Source organism: Ammodytes marinus (assembly GCF_949987685.1).
Source record: "Ammodytes marinus genome assembly, chromosome: 19".
Taxonomy (NCBI): Eukaryota; Metazoa; Chordata; class Actinopteri; order Uranoscopiformes; family Ammodytidae; genus Ammodytes; species Ammodytes marinus.
In genome coordinates this window covers 21,736,056-21,754,068 of record NC_137223.1, presented here as the reverse complement: position 1 = coordinate 21,754,068, position 18,013 = coordinate 21,736,056, and the positions used below count along the sequence as shown (strand labels likewise).

The window sequence follows — 18,013 nt, the reverse complement described above, 5'->3', positions numbered from 1 at the left end:
AGTGTGTACCCATGACAAAGGCATTAAGAAAAAACAGTGCCACTCTGAATCTGCCAACCAATCGCATAACATTTGGTCATGACATATGTCATGCGCAGGCTTCAGACTACAACTGAAATATTGGGCCGCCAAAAATCTGGCGGAGAAAACCCATTGACACTTCAGGCCGTAGTACTTCCTGTAAGACGGCTGGGGTCTTTTAACATCTGTAAAAAAACGGTTGCAGATGTTTTACCAGTCTGTGATGTATTGTTGTTTTCCTTTTTGTTGTTGTGATTGACATCTGACCTGTGTCCCCCTCCATGGACACAGGTTTTTTTTCAGGTTATTTTCCTGAATTCCACCACCAACTCCATACTACCGGAGCGCCCATCACTCGTATTAAGGCCTTGGCCACCGGGCCAGGTTGTCCCAGGAGCAAGCTCATGGGTCTAGGCAACGGCACGAGGAGCTAGTTTTAAGGCTCAAAAAGGTCCTATTTATAGACTTTCGACCAGTGATTTATGATGTCAGACGTGACATCACAGATCATTCAGTGAGGACCTGTGGAATGAATCACTACAGATATCACTACAATTCTACTGTAACCCACTATGACACGGCTACAGTTCTATTCTAACCCATTATGACATCACTATAGTTCTACTCTACTACTAGTGCAGTGTGGAATATTGGAATATTTAGTGGCATCAAGTGGTGAAAGTTCTACTGTAGAGTGACAACGCTCCCTTGGCAACCACTCCCTTTTGAATAATTACAGAAGCTAGAGTGGCCTTTGTGGTTACATGAAGTGAGTCCCCTGCACGATGTGAGTTGTGCATGATCAGAACGGCCGCCAGCTTCGTCAGCTAGCTACGGCTACCCTACTTGGAGCAAAACACATACAATACGTGAAAAAAGGTTTGTTGGGAAAAGGTATTTGGGGGGAAAAACAGACTGTTACTCGCTTCATTCTGAACAATTTTTTTAAACACTTTATTTTGGATTTTTCTTTTTAAAAAACACAAACACACAACTGGAAAAGTGAACACACAAGCAAAAGACAAAACAAAATAAACAACTAGCATGGCGTACTCTACTTTAAAGGTTTCTTAGACATTGTTTTATTAAAGGTAAATGTAAAACAAAAAATAGGAAGTCAAAAAGGTGTCATGAAGGTCACTTCAGCACTGTTTCTGAACACATTTTAATGAAATATGGTTTGCTATGAACATAGAAAATTTCCCATGATACCGGTTAGGCCTATACTTGTTTGAGTTAAATTCTGTTACGGGTAACTTGTGGTTGTGTTTAATGACTTGTTGTTGTGTTTTCCTAGCCTGGTCCTACCTGACCATCCTACTTCATTTCCTTTGTACAGATGATCTGGAATCGCTCAATTGACAAACTTTAAATCACTTGATGTCGGGTATCTCTTGTAGTTTAAAACTATTGGATCTGCCCAGTGCCACTCTGAATCTGCCAACCAATTGCATAACATGTGGTCGTGACATACAGTATGTCATGCGCCGGCTTCAGACTACAACTGAAACTGGCGCACGCCATTGTTCTCAGCCACTCCCTCATTCGCTTATTGGACCGCCAAAAATCTGGTGGAGAAAACCCACTAATATACCGCAGGTCCAGACTGACTACTGAAGGGAAATGAAAATTGAGTGGAAGTACGTAGGCGGGCGGTGCCAGTAGTGTTTTCCTATTTGCCGTTGTGATTGACACTTCAGGCCGTAGTACTTCCTATAAGACGGCTGGGCTCTTGAAGTTGGTATGTTTTCCTTTTTGTTGTTTTGATTGACAGATATTTGTAGGTCTCTAACCTGTGTCCATGGACACAGGTTTTTTTTTTTTTTCAGGAGGTTGGTTCCTCCTGATTCCACCGCCAACTCCATACTACCGGAGCGCCCATCACTCGTATTAAGGCCTTGGCCACCGGGCCAGGTTGTCCCAGGAGCAAGCTCATGGGTCTAGGCAACGGCACGAGGAGCTAGTTTTAAGGCTCAAAAAGGTCCTATTTATAGACTTTCGATCAGTGATTTATGATATCAGACGTGACATCACAGATCATTCAGTGAGGACCTGAGGAATGAATCACTACAGATATCACTACAATTCTACTGTAACCCACTATGATACGGCTACAGTTCTATTCTAACCCATTATGACATCACTATAGTTCTACTCTACTACTAGTGCAGTGTGGAATATTGGAATATTTAGTGGAATCAAGTGGTGAAAGTTCTAGAGTGACAACGCTCCCTTGGCAACCACACCCTTTCGATAACGGTGTGCCTATTGCGTTATGTTTTCTATTTTGTGTAATGCCATAGTTTTCTGTAAGAAACTTTCTGTTTTCTTTTACCTGCTAGACATGCAGTACATTTTAATCAGGAGGCCTATAGAATATACCTAGGCCTAGTGATGAACAAATAATAGTTTGAAATTATTTGGGAACCACACAGTTATTGTGTTCATTTAGTTAATTCATTATTTCATCTTATTTTATTCTTGCTCTTTCTTTCTTTTTTTTGTAGCCTATTGTAGCCTATACTTTATAGATACATTTTATCGTACTTATTATCCTATGTTATTTCTGTTTTCTCTGTTCATTATGTGTAAATTGTGTTTATTGTGTATGCTTGTCGTCAACCAGATTACCGTACAATACACCAGAAGTTGAAACAGAAACATGCTTGTCTGTTTTATACAGTAGCCTACATCAGCCAAACATGTCTTTATTATTGGCCGCTGGGTGGCAGTGTGCGCACGTGCGTCCAGTCTGCCGAAAATAACACGAGGGCATATGAGGGGCTCTGACATCATCTTCTAGCGACGGTCGACTTTCTAGACTTCACCATGGCCGAAGCTGAGTATGTATTTATTTTACATTTTATCTGAGTCCATCCGTCCTTTTTTAATAAGCTGTTGTATTGTTACGATACATTCTAAGACATTAAAGTTCACTGCTTCGGTTTGATATAAATATTTAGACGGTTGCTAGTAAGAAACAGCGGATTCTATGGCATTTAATTTCACATGGGGCCAAGTGTTTACCACAGAGATACAGCCACAGTATAGCTCGCTTAGTGTTTTGACAATATTTGAAACATTTACCTGTAGTTAAACATCTTGTATTTCACGCGTTTATGACGTTACTATAGTAACTTTGACAACCGTATGCTGAATGTAGTGAACTGTTACCAATGGCTCGTTGTTTCACATGTTCTTTTAAAACGTTGTGTGTGTGTCGCCTCTATTTTCAGACCTAAGAAGGTGATCAAGTTGGTTCCCGAGTATCTCCTTAAAAAGAGGAAAGCATACCAGGCCATCAAAGCCACACAGGCCAAGCTCGCTCTGCTTGAGAAGACAAAGGTAAGACTTTGGTTTCCTTTAAGATTGTTTAGTAACATATTCAGTGTCAAGGGTTAGGGCCACGTTGAAGCCTATTGTGTCAAATTGAATACAGGTAAAATAAGCATTAGGAACGTGCTGTTGTGACAGTGACAGTTGGACCATGGTTGACTGTAACCAAATGTAGACTTGTTGCTAAACCAATAACAGACTAGTTATTTTTTTCTCACTGCTGCTTGCGTGTGTATTTCCGTAACCCTGCAGGTATCAAAAGGCAAACCGTTAAAGTTCAAGCGTTTGGAAGACCATCTGAAGGACAGTCACAGGAGGCATCGCGATGAGACGCGTATCCGGAGAGCTGAGCACAGGCCGGCCGCCCCTCTGCCTCCTGCCAAGAACAAGCTAGCCTTCGCCGTCCGCATCAGAGAGTGAGTACTGCCATCTGTGTATGAGTGTGAATGTGGTAAGAATTGTAAAGTGCTTTAGGGCTGAGAAAATTGGCTAAAAAGCGCTATGTAAGTCAAGTCCATTTAGTGCTTTGTCCCAGCTAGTGGTTTTATTAAATGATATTCCTCCCTTCAAAATGAACAGGTTTAGACTGTCATCCAATTACCTCCTCACAGTGGGTATTACCAACGTGGCCACGATTTGAGACTGTGGCGGGACAAATAAGACTTTGGCGCATGGGCTGCCACAGAAGCTTTCAATATGTGATGTAAAAAGGGCCTGTTATATAAGATCTTGTGTATTCAACAATTAAAAAAGACAGTTGTGGCTGTGTATAAGCTCTTCGTAAACACCATCTTGAGGTTGGTACTTCTGAAACCTATTGGGTCAAATCGCTTAACTTTTACACTCGAATGACTTGCTCACTCTCACCAACCTCGACTTTTCGATATACGATGTTAAAAGAGCCGGTTACGACATATCTTGTCTATTACAGTGTATATACGGGGGGGAAAACGGTTGTATTTGAGTATCTCTGCATTATTAAGAATAATAAAAGTTGCCCCCTATTTGCCCACCCTGGACTAACAATTGGCCTTGGTGATAACACGGGGGCAGAGTGACTCTCTCATAAACCTGTGGTGAAGGCTCAATTCCTCGCCTCGGATCCTGTCGGGAGAAACAAACACACATTGCGTTTAAGATTACCGTGTCAAAGTTATGACTGCTGAAGTGGCGTCATTGCACTAAGGCACTGTCCCTCAACTCAAACCTTTTTCCTGATTTAAAAAAAAAGAATAATAAAAGCATAATCAAGACTCTGTTTCAGTCAGTGCGTTTCCATGGCACAACTAGATTGGATTAAGACATATACCGAACTAGACACTCGAACGGACCGTGTTACTTGTCTGAGTATACATGGCCTTTCAGGAATCGGATAAATGTCCGATGCATGGCTGTCTCCACTATGCTAGGTGGCACTGTAGCCCTTTCAACAAGTGGTTATAGAGCCACGTCCGGTTCCCTTCCGGCAACAACCCTACTATTTTTTACATCGTCTCCTTCCACTTCAATGTGAAATCCCCCGGCAGGGATTCTCAAGCGCAGAACGCAAACTCCGATATGCGATGTCCGATCCCTGTATACATGCAGAGAGAAAGCCGACTATGAACGAGTTAACTAGGTGTTCTTATCCGACTTCGCTTGTCCGTTAATGTGCCGATTTGTGTGCGAAGTAGATCGGATAAAGGTGTTTACATGCATTTTACAGGTCCTGTTGAAGTCTTATTCGTTTATTTACCAGATTATGAGTCTGCATGTAAACGCACCGACTGTGGTAAACCTGGATGATCCTCTCCTGTCCTGTTAGGATCAAAGGCGTCAGTCCCAAAGTGATGAAGACGGTCCAGATGTTGAGGCTGAGGAAGATCTTCAGCGGCGCCTTCGTCAAAATCAACAAGACGTCTGTGGCCATGATGAAGGTGGTGGAGCCCTACGTGGCCTGGGGGTGAGTAGATAGTGACAGTTTGTGCTTGAAAAGGTTAAAGACCTACTTCACTGGTGGCAATATGAAGGTGTATTGAACTCTGAGATCCTATGTAGTATAAATGTGCAAAAAAAATTGAAATCGGTTCATCCTACCCTGAGAAAAGGCAGAAAGAGTGTTTTATGGTCTCACTGTCTAACCCTACATTTTACAGATGTGACATCACTTATGTAAAAATGTAGGATTAACAGGACAGCTGGGCCAAGGGAAGACTGAGGAAATTAAAAAAACGAATTAATTATATTTTAATAGCAATTTTGTAATGATAGAACGATGGTTCCATATGTGTGAAGTATTCCTTTAAGCTTTGATTTGAATTGGTTGTCTTGTTTGTATTTTGCATATTATTTACACGTGGTAATGTCCCTATTAGATTTCCAAACTTGAAGTCTGTTCGTGAGCTCATTCTGAAGAGAGGACAGACCAGGATAGGAAGGAGGGGTGTCCCTCTCACAGACAACACCTTCATCGAGCAGCACATGGGTAAGTGACTTCCACAGATAGATTTAGCTACTTCATAACGATAGCAGGGCAAACCACCAACAATCATAGAAGGCTCCTTTTTTGATTTATTTACATTTTATGAATCAAGAAATACTATTCACAGGTCTTGAAAAAAACACAGGCATTTTTTTAATAACAATGTAATAAAAATCAGACAATGTGAGTATTGATAAAAACTAATGTTGAGATAATGGCTATTCAATAGGTTTGTATAGGAGAAATATACCGACGCAAACAAACAAGGTTTTAGAAAAAAAATAAAATAAATGTACATTGTAGACCCCTTGTTTTTATACAAGTACGAAAGAAGACACGTTACTAGAGGCAACACAGAAGTTGCATGTGAATAGACAAAAATCTCTAAATTGACCAGTGCTTGAAAAAACAATGTTTGAGCCTCCAATGCCTGGCCTTATTCCTCTCTCTTTGGTCTTGTTCCCACTCTTGCCACCATCCTGACATCTGTAAAAATCTTCTAATGCCGCTCTGCTTACCTCCAATCACCAGGTAAACATGGCATCATCTGTTTGGAGGACCTGATCCATGAGATCTACTCGGTCGGTCGGGGCTTCCGGGCGACAAACAACTTCCTGCTGCCGTTCAAGCTGTCAGTGGCTCGTCACGCGGCCAAGGACAAGGCCGGAATGCTGAAAGACCTGGGGAACCCCGGGTTCCGCGGTAAAGACATTAACGCCATCGTCAGACTACTCAACTGAGGAGACACTTATCCAAGATGGACGCTCAGCAGCATCTTCAAGGATGTGTTACTTCTTAAAAAAAAGCAAATGGCAATGACAACATATTGCTGTGGCAGAGAAGCTTGTGGCTTTCACTCAGTCACGTTTAATATTTGTTTATCTGTACACCCATTCTCTGGTTACCACGACGGCACGCCGGGAGATAAACAGAAGGACCTGAAGTGGATTCTAGTCGTAATTCCTTTTTCTTTCTTTTTTTCTTTCTGGTTTTTGAATTCAAGTATGACAAATGATATCATAGTGCCCCTGGCCACAGACCTGGAAGCAGTTGTGCTCTTTGGTGAAAGTGTAAATCTATTTTAAAACATTTGTGAAATGTAAAATATCGTCTCCTAAAGGGTGCTTAGTGGCTTCACTATATTCCTGAAGTTGTCAGAGGAATGCATCACTACTGGCTGTATGCAAAGACAGTATTGTTGGTGTGAAAGTTGTAAAGTCTGAAGTAAATTCATTGATTTATGATTCACTGTTAATACTGTTTTACAATAAATAAAGAAACAATGATTTAGTACTTTTGGAATGATATCTTAAGATGTTTAACTCAAACTGGGAGCCTGTGTGTGGTCTCAGCTCTGGCGTTGGTCATTTGATCAGCAAAGTCAATTTTTTTGTATTATCAATACAAGCAATTAAAGGTGGAGTCAGTGATTCTGGATAAAGCTAGTTGTCAAAATCAGTGAATATCTCCTCACAACCTGTACTGTGAGCGTGCTGCAAAAAAAACTGTGTTACACAGCCTAGGCTCTGTAAAGGGGCATGTTGCTATGATGGGCCTCTTTGTTTACATTCCAGTTCAGAGCCTAGGCTGTGTATTAACACCCGATTTTGTGAGGAGAAATTCAATGATTTTTGACAGTGTTTTTGACAAGCATTCTCCAGAATTGCTGACTCCACCTTTTAGGGTTAAGGGATTGGATAGGTTATAAATAGTAATGTTTGTACTGCCATGCCCCCGCGGTGTTAAACTGGTGTCACTATGAATCCAATGATACACATGAGTCACCAGCTGGAGGAGGGGAAAGATGTGGAGACCTATGCAGCTGCGCGCTCACCAATGCGCACAGGGACAAATGGAGGATGGCGTCGTGACTGTTCGTTCTAAACTCTGGCTGGATGCTGATGTGTGTCAGTGGCGAGATGCATGCGATGGAGGATGGTCCTGTCAAAATGTACTCGCACTTGCCGTCGACATAGAAGAGAAAAAAAGGTAAGAAACGGATAACCTTGTGCGTGTTACTGCAGGGGGAGAAATTGGCTAATCAACTAAATCAATCCGCGACCATTGCCATGGTAATTAATTACCATGATGACGTTTTTCCCTGCCTCCAGCGCAGTACTGGATTCAGACTGGCGTCACGAGAAACGTTAAACCTGGTCCTTATCTGCCCACCCCCCACGTCACCTTGTTTCACAACAAACGCACATGAAGGAAGCCATGGTATTTCTCAATGAATTTCTACAGTTTAAGCGTTGTCATTATTTGAGGTCACATGCAATGTCCCTCAGAAAGAATTGAATCCAATTTATTTATTTCAAAATGGAAAGCTTGTGCTCATCAGCAATCAATGTAACTAATTAAATATATTTCAGACCGCCGAAGCACGTGCTGTGCTGCCTTTAAGAATGTCGGGAAAGGTCGATATTGAAAGGATCGGGGAAACTGGACCAATGACAGTGAATGAATGCTAGGCTGATGCAGCGTCAAATAACTGAAATTGCAATAGCGGTACAACCGACTCTCTTGTGATTTGCGTGTTAACTGTCAAGTAGTGTTTTTCGTTTTGACCAGAACGATTCAAACTGCGGGTGCAACAATAGCATACAACACGACGCACGAAAATAGTTTTTTTGTTACGGTGTTGGGTTCGAATGTCAAGTTTACAAGGAGCATTGAAGGCAGCATCCAATTTAATGTCAAGGAGAATGGGCGGTCTGTCGGTGTCAACCAATACTACGAGCTGTAGTTTGGTCTGACTGGCTGTGTGAGACTAGTGTCAACCGGTGTCAACCCAACGCTTAAACCAACCAACAGATGCGAGTGTGGTGATGTACCGTGGCTCCAGTGTTTTGGCAGCGGAGAGAGGTCAAAGGTAGGCCTATGCCATTCTGGTTCATTATTTCCTTCAATGGTTCTTCACATTAAACATTCTGATGCGTGGCGTCGTCACTGAAGGCTCGCCTCGGAGGTTGCCATGCCTGGTATTAGTGTCACGTTGGTGCACGCGGTTGCTGAGTAAAGTTTGGATGGTTGGGAAGCAGGACCATGTGGGCGCATAAAACCGGTTTTGTGTGTGTGTTCGTTCACTCTGGTTGTGGTTTATTTAGCTCGTAGTGGTAAATAATGCGGCTGTTATTGGTTACAGAATAGCTGGGTCAGGTCTCGTGCTGTTACGTTTACTGCACCAAGCGAGCGGTTCAGCACAGCAGCCCCACTAGCAAGTGTAAGCCGGTTTGGCTAGCTCATAGTAGGCAGCTGAAATGAATGACTGGACGGAGGCCGTGTGGGGACTTATTAGACGAGTGAGTAGCAATTATGTGTACGTTGCGTATTCACTGAGGTGAAGTGAAATCCTCGTTCTGTCATCGTTTGCGAAAACCCGGTAACACCATCCGCTGTTGGATTTCACATGCGCGTCTATTCGTGTCTTTACAGTAGCCTTACCTGTTATAGGAGAAAAGCCGCAATACACCAGTCATTACACTCACGTTACATTACTAATAAAAGGTTTGCTGAAAGCGCCATCAGATCGTTCATGAGTGTGACAATATCAATTTTCAAGTAGTAAAACTGCTGTCCAGGGAAACTATTACTGTCCTGTCAACTACTGTCCCTTCAAATGACGTTAGACGACAGTTATAATGTATTCATAGTGAACTGCCATACAAACATAAAGGGGGTTTGCGGAAATTCGCAACGGCTATCTCTTCAGGAGGACACTGACTATGTAATTACAAAGTTTTTAGTTATTTTACTGTATAATAAATGAGGCACAGTCAGTTAAAAAACTCTTAATACATTGTAACATCTTGAACATGTATTGATATGTTCTCAAAAGAAAACTTATAAGTGTGCTATGATTTTAAATGTAATGTAGTTTAGGGGGAACACTCAGAAGTCAGCATGCATAATCTACGTCAGGTTGCATGGTGTCATTTGCAACCTATAGAATATTTTAGACAATAGAAAAGTTGGTTCATTTTACAGTGCTTATAGTTGCCATTGAGCAACTGTACAGACACTGGTACACACACAGTTAGTTCCAACTCCCATAGTGGAAACTCTGGAATTTCTTGGATCATCTTGAGAGTCACGCTGACATCTGTTATCTACTACGAGGAATAATCCATATGCTGCAGGCTAATGATTACACTCAACCTTCAGCCAGATGTCATTCTCTTTTAGAGTCAAATGTGGTGGTTCATTAACAGTTGTCACTTAAAGACCTACTTCACCAGTCGGAATATGAAGGTGTAGTGAACTCTGAGATCCTATGTAGTAGTATACTATAAATGTGCAAACATTTTTGAAACTGGTTTATCCTAGCCTGGGAAAAGGCAGAAATAGTTTTCATGGTCTCACTGTCTAACCCTACATTTTACTAGTGAGGGAAGAACATCCTCATTCATTATATTATAATAGCGATTTTATAATGATAGAACACCGGTTCTGTATGGGTGAAGTATTCCTTTAAGACTAACAGTGTTAATGTGATGTTTTAGTTCAGTTTAAACAGTTCCTTTCAATGCAACAGCGCATGCATTTCTTCACTCACAACCCGTTCTTTTAAGGCCAGGACACACCAGTCCGACTACCCGAAAATGGTGACTGCCGATTCAGGGAGCTCCAGTCTTCCCGTCGCGGCCGAAAAAGTGTAAAGAACACACCAAACCGACTGTTGCCTTTCCGTACGCTCTGCGCTTGCGCGGGACGTAATGTCTCCATAACAGCAGGCGGCGCTAATCTGTTTTGTGGCCCGAAAAAATACGGAAGCCGGAAATGATAGGACGGCTCTGTAGACCATTAACATAGATAGAAATACGTATTTATATTTATGGACCATAAAGAGCACCATTTTTAGCAAAGAGTGTCGAGCATGGTGTCGAGCAGTCAACAAGGGTTGGTGCATGTGAGTACTCGCTGAACGAAACAAACAAACACATTAAAACGATGGCTAACTGTTGTTAGCTGTTTGTGCTACCCGCCTCACTTCCGGGTTTCACTGGCCCTCCACAAATCAAATTGCTCAAACTGAAAGACTGTCCGCCGCCAATTGAACATGTTCTATCGGCTCAAAAGAAGCCCGGCGACAACAACTACGGCCGATTTCACGGCACACACCAAACAGATTCGTGTCTCCGTCCCCTCGAAACTCTACGACGGCGATTATTATGTATTTAAGGCCGGTGTGTCCTGGCCAGGACACACCGGCCCGAAAATCGCCGTCGTAGAGTCGATCATGTTCAATCGGCGGTGGGCAGTCTTTCAGTTGGAGCAATTTGATTTGTGGAGGGCTAGCGAGTACTCACATGCATCAACCCTTGTTGACTGCTCGACACCATGCTCGACACTCTCTGCTAAAAATGGTGCTCTTTATGGTCCATAAATATAAATACGTATTTCTACCTATGTTTATGGTCTAGAGAGCCGTCCCATCATTTCCGGCTTCCGTATTTTTTCGGGCCACAATACAGATTAGCGCCGCCTGCTGTTATGGAGACATTACGTCCCGCGCAAGCGCAGAGCGTACGGAAAGTCAGCAGTCGGTTTGGTGTGTTCTTTGCACTTTTTCGGCCGCGACGGGAAGACTGGAGCTCCCTGAATCGGCAGTCTCCATTTTCGGGTAGTCGGACTGGTGTGTCCTGGCCTTTAGAAGTGATGTTTTCCACATTAATCAGTGGTGGTGATATTATTATATTACATTTCACTTTTCAGTAACTCTTTATCTCGTCTCTTTATAAAAGCACAAAAGTGATGCCTCCAGTATTTTAGCTCTTGCCTCACAGTTGGAGGTGTTGGTAGCTAGTGCACAGGGCAGGCCAGGGTTCAGTGGAAGGTTTAATGATTACTCAAATGATTGGCCTTCTCTCTGTCACTGAGATACAAGCAGAGCTGGGACCCGTGCATGCACACATTCCGAAGATGACAGTAAACCGCCTGTGAGTAAGCATGCACGTGTCATTTATGTAGTCGATAGACTCAATAATACATGCAGCTTAACCAGAAGGACATTTCACTCTGAAAAGTAAGTCCTTTTTATATACCAACAGGGCTTAGTTCAAAGGTAGTCATCTCCTCATAGTGGTGTTGTTGTTGTTATCTGGCTTTAAAATATTATGCTACACACAATTAGTAGCTCTGAGAATCGACTGGTGTTTAAAGGTGGAGTCAGCAATTCTGGAGAATTATTGTGGTCAAAATAACTCTTTGGCAAAACCAGTCACATACCCTTTGTTTACCAGTTTAAGATAATATGTAATACCTACTATGTTGTCCTATCCACTGTTTTGTAGAAGATGTCCTCGGATGGTCCACTACAAAATCTCAGGCATGCAGCATTTGCTACATTCGCCACAACACCCAGTCGTCATTGTCCTTGAAGTATTTTCTCTTGTAATACAAAAAAAAATACAGTTTAGGAACACTCAAATAGAGCAAACAACCAGCTTTATACCTAGCATTAATATCTTATTATTTTAACCAAGCTGGCCTGGCGAGCATGATGGTTGTAGGGTTTTTCTGGGTTCTGCTATTTTGCTTTCAATTGTACACAACCCCATGTCATTGCTCAAAGGTCGCTGGTAAATATGAACTTGAATTTTGAAATTGTTTGTTGGTTTATTGATGGGTTTTTTGGGACAAATACAGAGTTTGAGTAAACAGAGCTGCGAACCCAGCGGTAGACTTCAGTTCTTTAATATCAGACATCCAGATGAGTGTAAAAAGCATTTGGAGAGGACACATTGCACTGTGTTCTGTCAAGCTGACCTTTTGAAATCTGTAAAAGGAGATGACACTGCTGCAAGGCACACTGACTGATACAAGATGACTGATTTGATTTCTGCATGTTCCTGTCAAGGACAATAAGACATCTGGTAGCATTTCTCTGTATTACCCCTATAATCCCTGTAAATATGCAGTAACTCTCACATACACACACACACATACAATTAAATGCAGTGTTTGATCTGGTTGTCTGATGAGGAAAAGATAAGGGCGTGAACTGCCTTGATAGGATTGTATAGATCACAGGCCTGATTCAGCAGTCTGTCCTACCTGCTCTCTCTCTCTCTCTCTCTCTCTCTCTCTCTCTCTCTCTCTCTCTCTCTCTCTCTCTCTCTCTCTCTCTCTCTCTCTCTCTCTCTCTCTCTCTCTCTCTCTCTCTCTCTCTCTCTCTCTCTCTCTCTCTCTCTCTCTCTCTGTCGTCCACCATTTAAACACAAGACATGGATGTGGGGGTGAAAGCACCAACGCCACTAGCTCAGCTCCCATAGTGTAACCTACAATCATTGTCCCTGTGTTGCCAGGCAACCGCAGTCTCCCTGACCTCCTTATGTGTTTTGGGATGCTCATGACAACACCACCGTTACACACATAAACACAAGGCCTGGCCAAAACATGTTCTTTAATCCAAATTGCTTTATTCTTGTGTGGTTGGTTAAAAGATGCTTTTTTTATTTTTTATTCTAAGTATTCAGCATTAATAAAAAAAAAAAATTAAAGAAAATTAATGTTCATTAACTGAGCTAAGGGCGCCCCGCCTTTAATTAACCTTAACCGACTGCTTCAATTGAATAACTTTAAGCATTGATTAAAATCAGGAGACAGAGTTGTGGTATTGCTGGATATGAGTGATAAACGTGTTGTTAGTTTTGCAAACGTAGTGGTGGAAAGGCATAGCTCTAGTCTATAGAGAAATAGGCCAAGTGGTGCAGAAGCACATTGCTTGCTGTGAGCTAGCATGGTCCTTTTGATTGAACAAGCTCAAGTATTTTGTATTGCAGCCAGCCATTAACTGTTCACTGTTCAGGTTGGAGTAGCCTGTGGGGTTACTGTTAAGTATCCTGTTAGAGGGAACATACAGAGAGTGCTCTAAGGGCTACACACTATTATAGCACATCTGAATACAATACACATTTTCAGTTAAATGCATTGGCAGTCATGAGCCTCCTATTTCCAAATTTAGCTAGCAACACCTCTGTTTACAGAGCCTAGGCTGTGTAATAACACTGGGTTTTTTTTTCAGCACGCACACACAGTACGACAAAGTTATTTTCACAACAAGCATTCCCCAAAATGGCTGACTCCACCTTTAAAGATGGGTGAACTTTGAATATGAGAAGCCAAAGCAATAGCTGGAACAAGCACACATTCGATTTACTTAAGAAAATAAAGTGTCATGACTGTTGCTGCCTTCCAAGGTGTACTGTAATTAAATGAAGTGTCACTTTGGCATGTTTAATAATCTTTTTAGCTTGGACCCTCTACTGTGAGGTTACATGGCTTTTATCTTTAAGCACCGGAGGGATTAAAAAGCCAATGCCCTTTTCAACTTGGCAGGTTTTAGATGCATTTTATTTTTTCTGCTGTGCATTTAGAAAGGCATCTGAGCAGTAGGGGTTGTATTGTTGCTGCACAGCAGTGCAACACACTGCTGCCAGCTCCCATCGGTAACTCTCAGCAGGAGGAAAGGTTCATGTGAAACAGCAAAGCACTGTACTGCTCACCAAAGTGCTCACATATTTCACACAGGCCTAACTAAGGGTGTATTCACACATGGAAAGTCCGTTAGTTCACTTGCTTTGGTCCAGACCAAATAGAATTTGGATTTTTTTGTTTGGTGTGGTCCACTTTCATATTGCCCCTTTTGCAAGTGAACCAGCATTACGAAGCAAAACCACACGTGATCTAAGGTCATTCATTCATTGGACAGACATTCTGGGGTGGAGAGAAGCAGGAAGAACGAAGTAAAAACTGCGAATTTATCATTGATATAATATGGAGTTAAAAATAATAAAAATGCCTACATCTAGCCTATAAATAAAGAAGAAAAAAATCTAATTATTGTTGTTTCATATGTTTATAATATGTAGCCCTATGACAATGCCACGTTATGTGGCTTCTAGCCTACGATGTGAAACATAATTTTTACTGTATTTTTGCTGCTGGACGCGCGACTCGCGTGAAGAATAGGCTCAAACTGAAACACAGCTGATTAAGCTGTGTATCAGCTGGGTGTCAGTTCGGCGCAGTTCAGCACCAAACTGACACGGGGACAGTATTGACGGTCCCGTTGGGAAGAACAATAAAAACACACACTTCATGCAAAGCGCAGCGTGAACCTGTTGGCACTGTAGGCTACGGGAGACGCTCCTCTCCATCTGATCGCTGATCCGCACGCATCATTATCAAATGTAATATTTTCGCTCGGGGCTCCCGGTCAAACCACAACTAATCTTCCTAACAATGGCGACAACAACACTTTCCCATAATGTGAAGCTGATGGCGATTTATTAAAAAAGAAAAGAAAGAAAAGGCGCAGTGCTTCCTGCAATTGGGTCGGATCGAGTCCGGCCAAATTCACACCACAAACGAACTGCAGCAGAGTGCGTTTTGAAGCGCATCGAGACTACCTCTTCAGCTGGGTCTCGGAGCGTTTGTTTGGTCCGCCCCCGAGTGCGATTGCTGTATTCACACCTGTCTGAAAGATGCGCATGGAAGGTGGAAGTGCACCTGAGTTCGTTTCAACCGAACTAAACACAGCATGTGTGAATACACCCTAAGTAGCAGCAAATGTTTGAAAAGTCTTATTTTTATGCCTTGAAGCAATGCATTTTTTTCTAATGAATAAACTTGCCTCTAGTGACATGAGTTTAAGTTTAGGGCGTACTCACTGACTTGGCCATCTGTACCGTTAGTAAAAGACCTACATACTGTATGTTGAAACTTGTGATTGGGCGCTTTTGAATTGAACCAGGTGCTTCTGTTCCCAGCCACTCGTACTGAAGTAGATTAGAGATAATAAACCATAATGATGATTACAGTGGGATTTAAAAGGGTCATGTGTCTTGGCCAGTGCTTGATCACACCAGCATGAGTATCAAACAGACAGGCCTGTCGGTACAGAACACTACTGATGTCTGAACACACACACACACACACACACACACACTTAAAACCATAATCTCACACAGCCCCACACATGTAAATCCTTGTCGAGTTGTCCTTTGGTAACTACAAAGACAGGGTTTTTCTGACCTGTATTTTCCAAAAAGGCTACAGCCTAGTAGCACTCCAGCTAGTTCAGTGACCATGCCTGGGTAGTTAGCCTCTTGTCATTTGAAACAGTTGCCCTTTGCTGCCATTTACAGCTGCCCTTATGTGATACTGAGGCTCCTTAGCCTTAGTCTATAAAGTCGTGCTTATGAGAGCAGAGCTTTAATCACTCAAGTTCGTTCTCCTCTGTTATGACACTATGCGTTTTTCATCATGGTTTTGTTCACGTGAAAACTGCCTTAATGTAAACTAGTTCAATTCACCATAAGCCCTAAACCCAATGTTTTAATGCTGCAAATGCTCCATGCATGCAAATATACGGTGTTGTGCTTATCTCAGATCAGCAGCTTTCTGTCTATAAGGTTAATAGACCTGGACCTCATTGATTCAGTCCCTCCTTATCTCTCTTCCCGTGCTTTACCTTAATTATGTTTTTGCAATCCTCCACTGCTTTCAACCTCATGTTTTATAATTGAATTTTCTTTGCAATTATCTGTAGCTTCCCCTTAAAGGTGGAGTCAGCGATTCTGGAGAATGCTTGTTGTCGAAATAACTTTTTGTTAAAAATCAGTGAATATCTCCTCTCGATTCCGCAACGTGTCCATACTGTGAAGTGTGCTGCAAAATAAATCCAGTGTTAATACAGTCTCAACTCTGTAAACTGGTATGTTGCTAGCTACGGTGGGGCCCTTTTCGTTTTCATTCCCTTTGTTTACATACCAGTTTACAGATTCTAGGCTGCGTTTTGACACTAAAAATTTTTTTCAGCGAGCAAACTGTATATGTAGCGTTTAAATCTCATTAATTTCACTCTCACCTCTCTGCAGTCAGCTGGCCCTTTGCCATAAAGTAGAGCAGGTGACCACAGCCCAGCACGCTGTGTGTAGTGGAACAGGAGAATCCTTTTCAGAGGAGCACGGCAAGGAGCTGAGAACTTGTCTTCGTTGTCAAAAACAAAAACATCTCCCCTGTAGTGAAACCTGTAACAGAATACACTTGTGTATCTGTTGTAAAAATATATGTATATTTAAAAAGGGATTGGATTGTGATGTTCTGCTGTGTTTGGAGAGCTTTCACAGAGGTATTGAATCCTTTGAGACAATATTATGACAGGTCTTTATTCTCTCAGGCATGTCTAATGTGTGGCTAAATGATTTCTCCTCCACAGTGAGCGTGATTGGAGGTAGTGACGAAGATACTCCCCTCCGGTGAGCCTTAAGTCTGAGTGGCCGGTGTGTGTGTGTGTGTGTTAGCCCGCCGGCAGCAGCTTGATCTCAGTAGCTACAGTAAGTCCTTTGCTGTTTCTCTTTCTCTCTCTCTGTCATATACAAGCAGACTCTACATGCACGGCTTTATTGTTAGCATCTTTCTCTGACAAGTTGTGTTGTTTTCCCAATGTATGAACTGCAGTAAGTGATCAAGGTTGTTTTGTCCAACTGTAACTCCAACAAAATGCAGCCCTTATTGTAACTGTTGAAAACGGTTTAGCGTTGTTATATTGTCGTTTAATTTTTTTTATTTCATTTTAAAACAATCAGAAATGTATTTAAAATGCCATCTGACTGATACAAATGTTAGCATCAGCCCTGTAAGGTATGTGTCTTCACTTGAAAAAATAAAAACATTTTCAAGATAGATATAAATTGCCTGTAGAAGAAAAAAGGGGCAGAGCCTGAATGTCAACATTGATGGTACATGATGGTTGTTGTTGTTTGGAAACCAGGGAGTTAGACAGTCTTGTAATATGAAAATGACAAGTAAAATGTAGTTCATCTCATATTAAGCTCATTCAGAATTTCAGTGACTGAGGTACTACTTCTCCCAGGTCTTAGTGAGAAGAAAATTAACTTGGCCACCTCACTCACTCACTCACTCACTCACTCACTCACTAACTAACTCACCCCTTACCCCCTCACTCACTCACTCACTCACTCACTCACTCACTCACTCACTCACTCACTCACTCACTCACTCACTCACTCACTCACTCACTCACTCACTCACTCACTCTCTCTTTCCCTCCAGCTCTCAGTGGGTCTCCCTATGGGTGAAACTCTTCTCTGCACGTCGTGATCAGCCTCGGCGGCCGTGCTTCCAGCAGCATTTGCTCCTCCCACCCGCCCCACATCCAGCTGCATT

At 42.2% G+C, this 18,013-nt stretch overlaps 1 protein-coding gene across 1 annotated transcript; it reads left to right on the top strand.

Moving 5' to 3' along the window:
- The first annotated feature begins 2,808 nt into the window (after positions 1–2,808).
- rpl7l1 (ribosomal protein L7-like 1) lies at positions 2,809–7,111 on the top strand. The gene is made up of 6 exons (XM_080047396.1): positions 2,809–2,864; positions 3,258–3,366; positions 3,610–3,773; positions 5,162–5,299; positions 5,712–5,821; positions 6,350–7,111. The coding sequence occupies exons 1-6, from the start codon at positions 2,851–2,853 to the stop codon at positions 6,556–6,558; spliced, it is 744 nt and encodes a 247-aa protein (XP_079903522.1). The 5' UTR covers positions 2,809–2,850; the 3' UTR covers positions 6,559–7,111.
- Positions 7,112–18,013: the final 10,902 nt, after the last annotated feature.

What these genes read in the sequence shown, in the direction of transcription:
- rpl7l1 (XM_080047396.1), top strand. An exon ending in CTCTGCTTGAGAAGACAAAG is followed by an intron (nt 3,367 to 3,609) that starts GTAAGACTTTGG and finishes GTAACCCTGCAG; the next exon opens with GTATCAAAAGGCAAACCGTT. An exon ending in GAGCCCTACGTGGCCTGGGG is followed by an intron (nt 5,300 to 5,711) that starts GTGAGTAGATAG and finishes TGTCCCTATTAG; the next exon opens with ATTTCCAAACTTGAAGTCTG.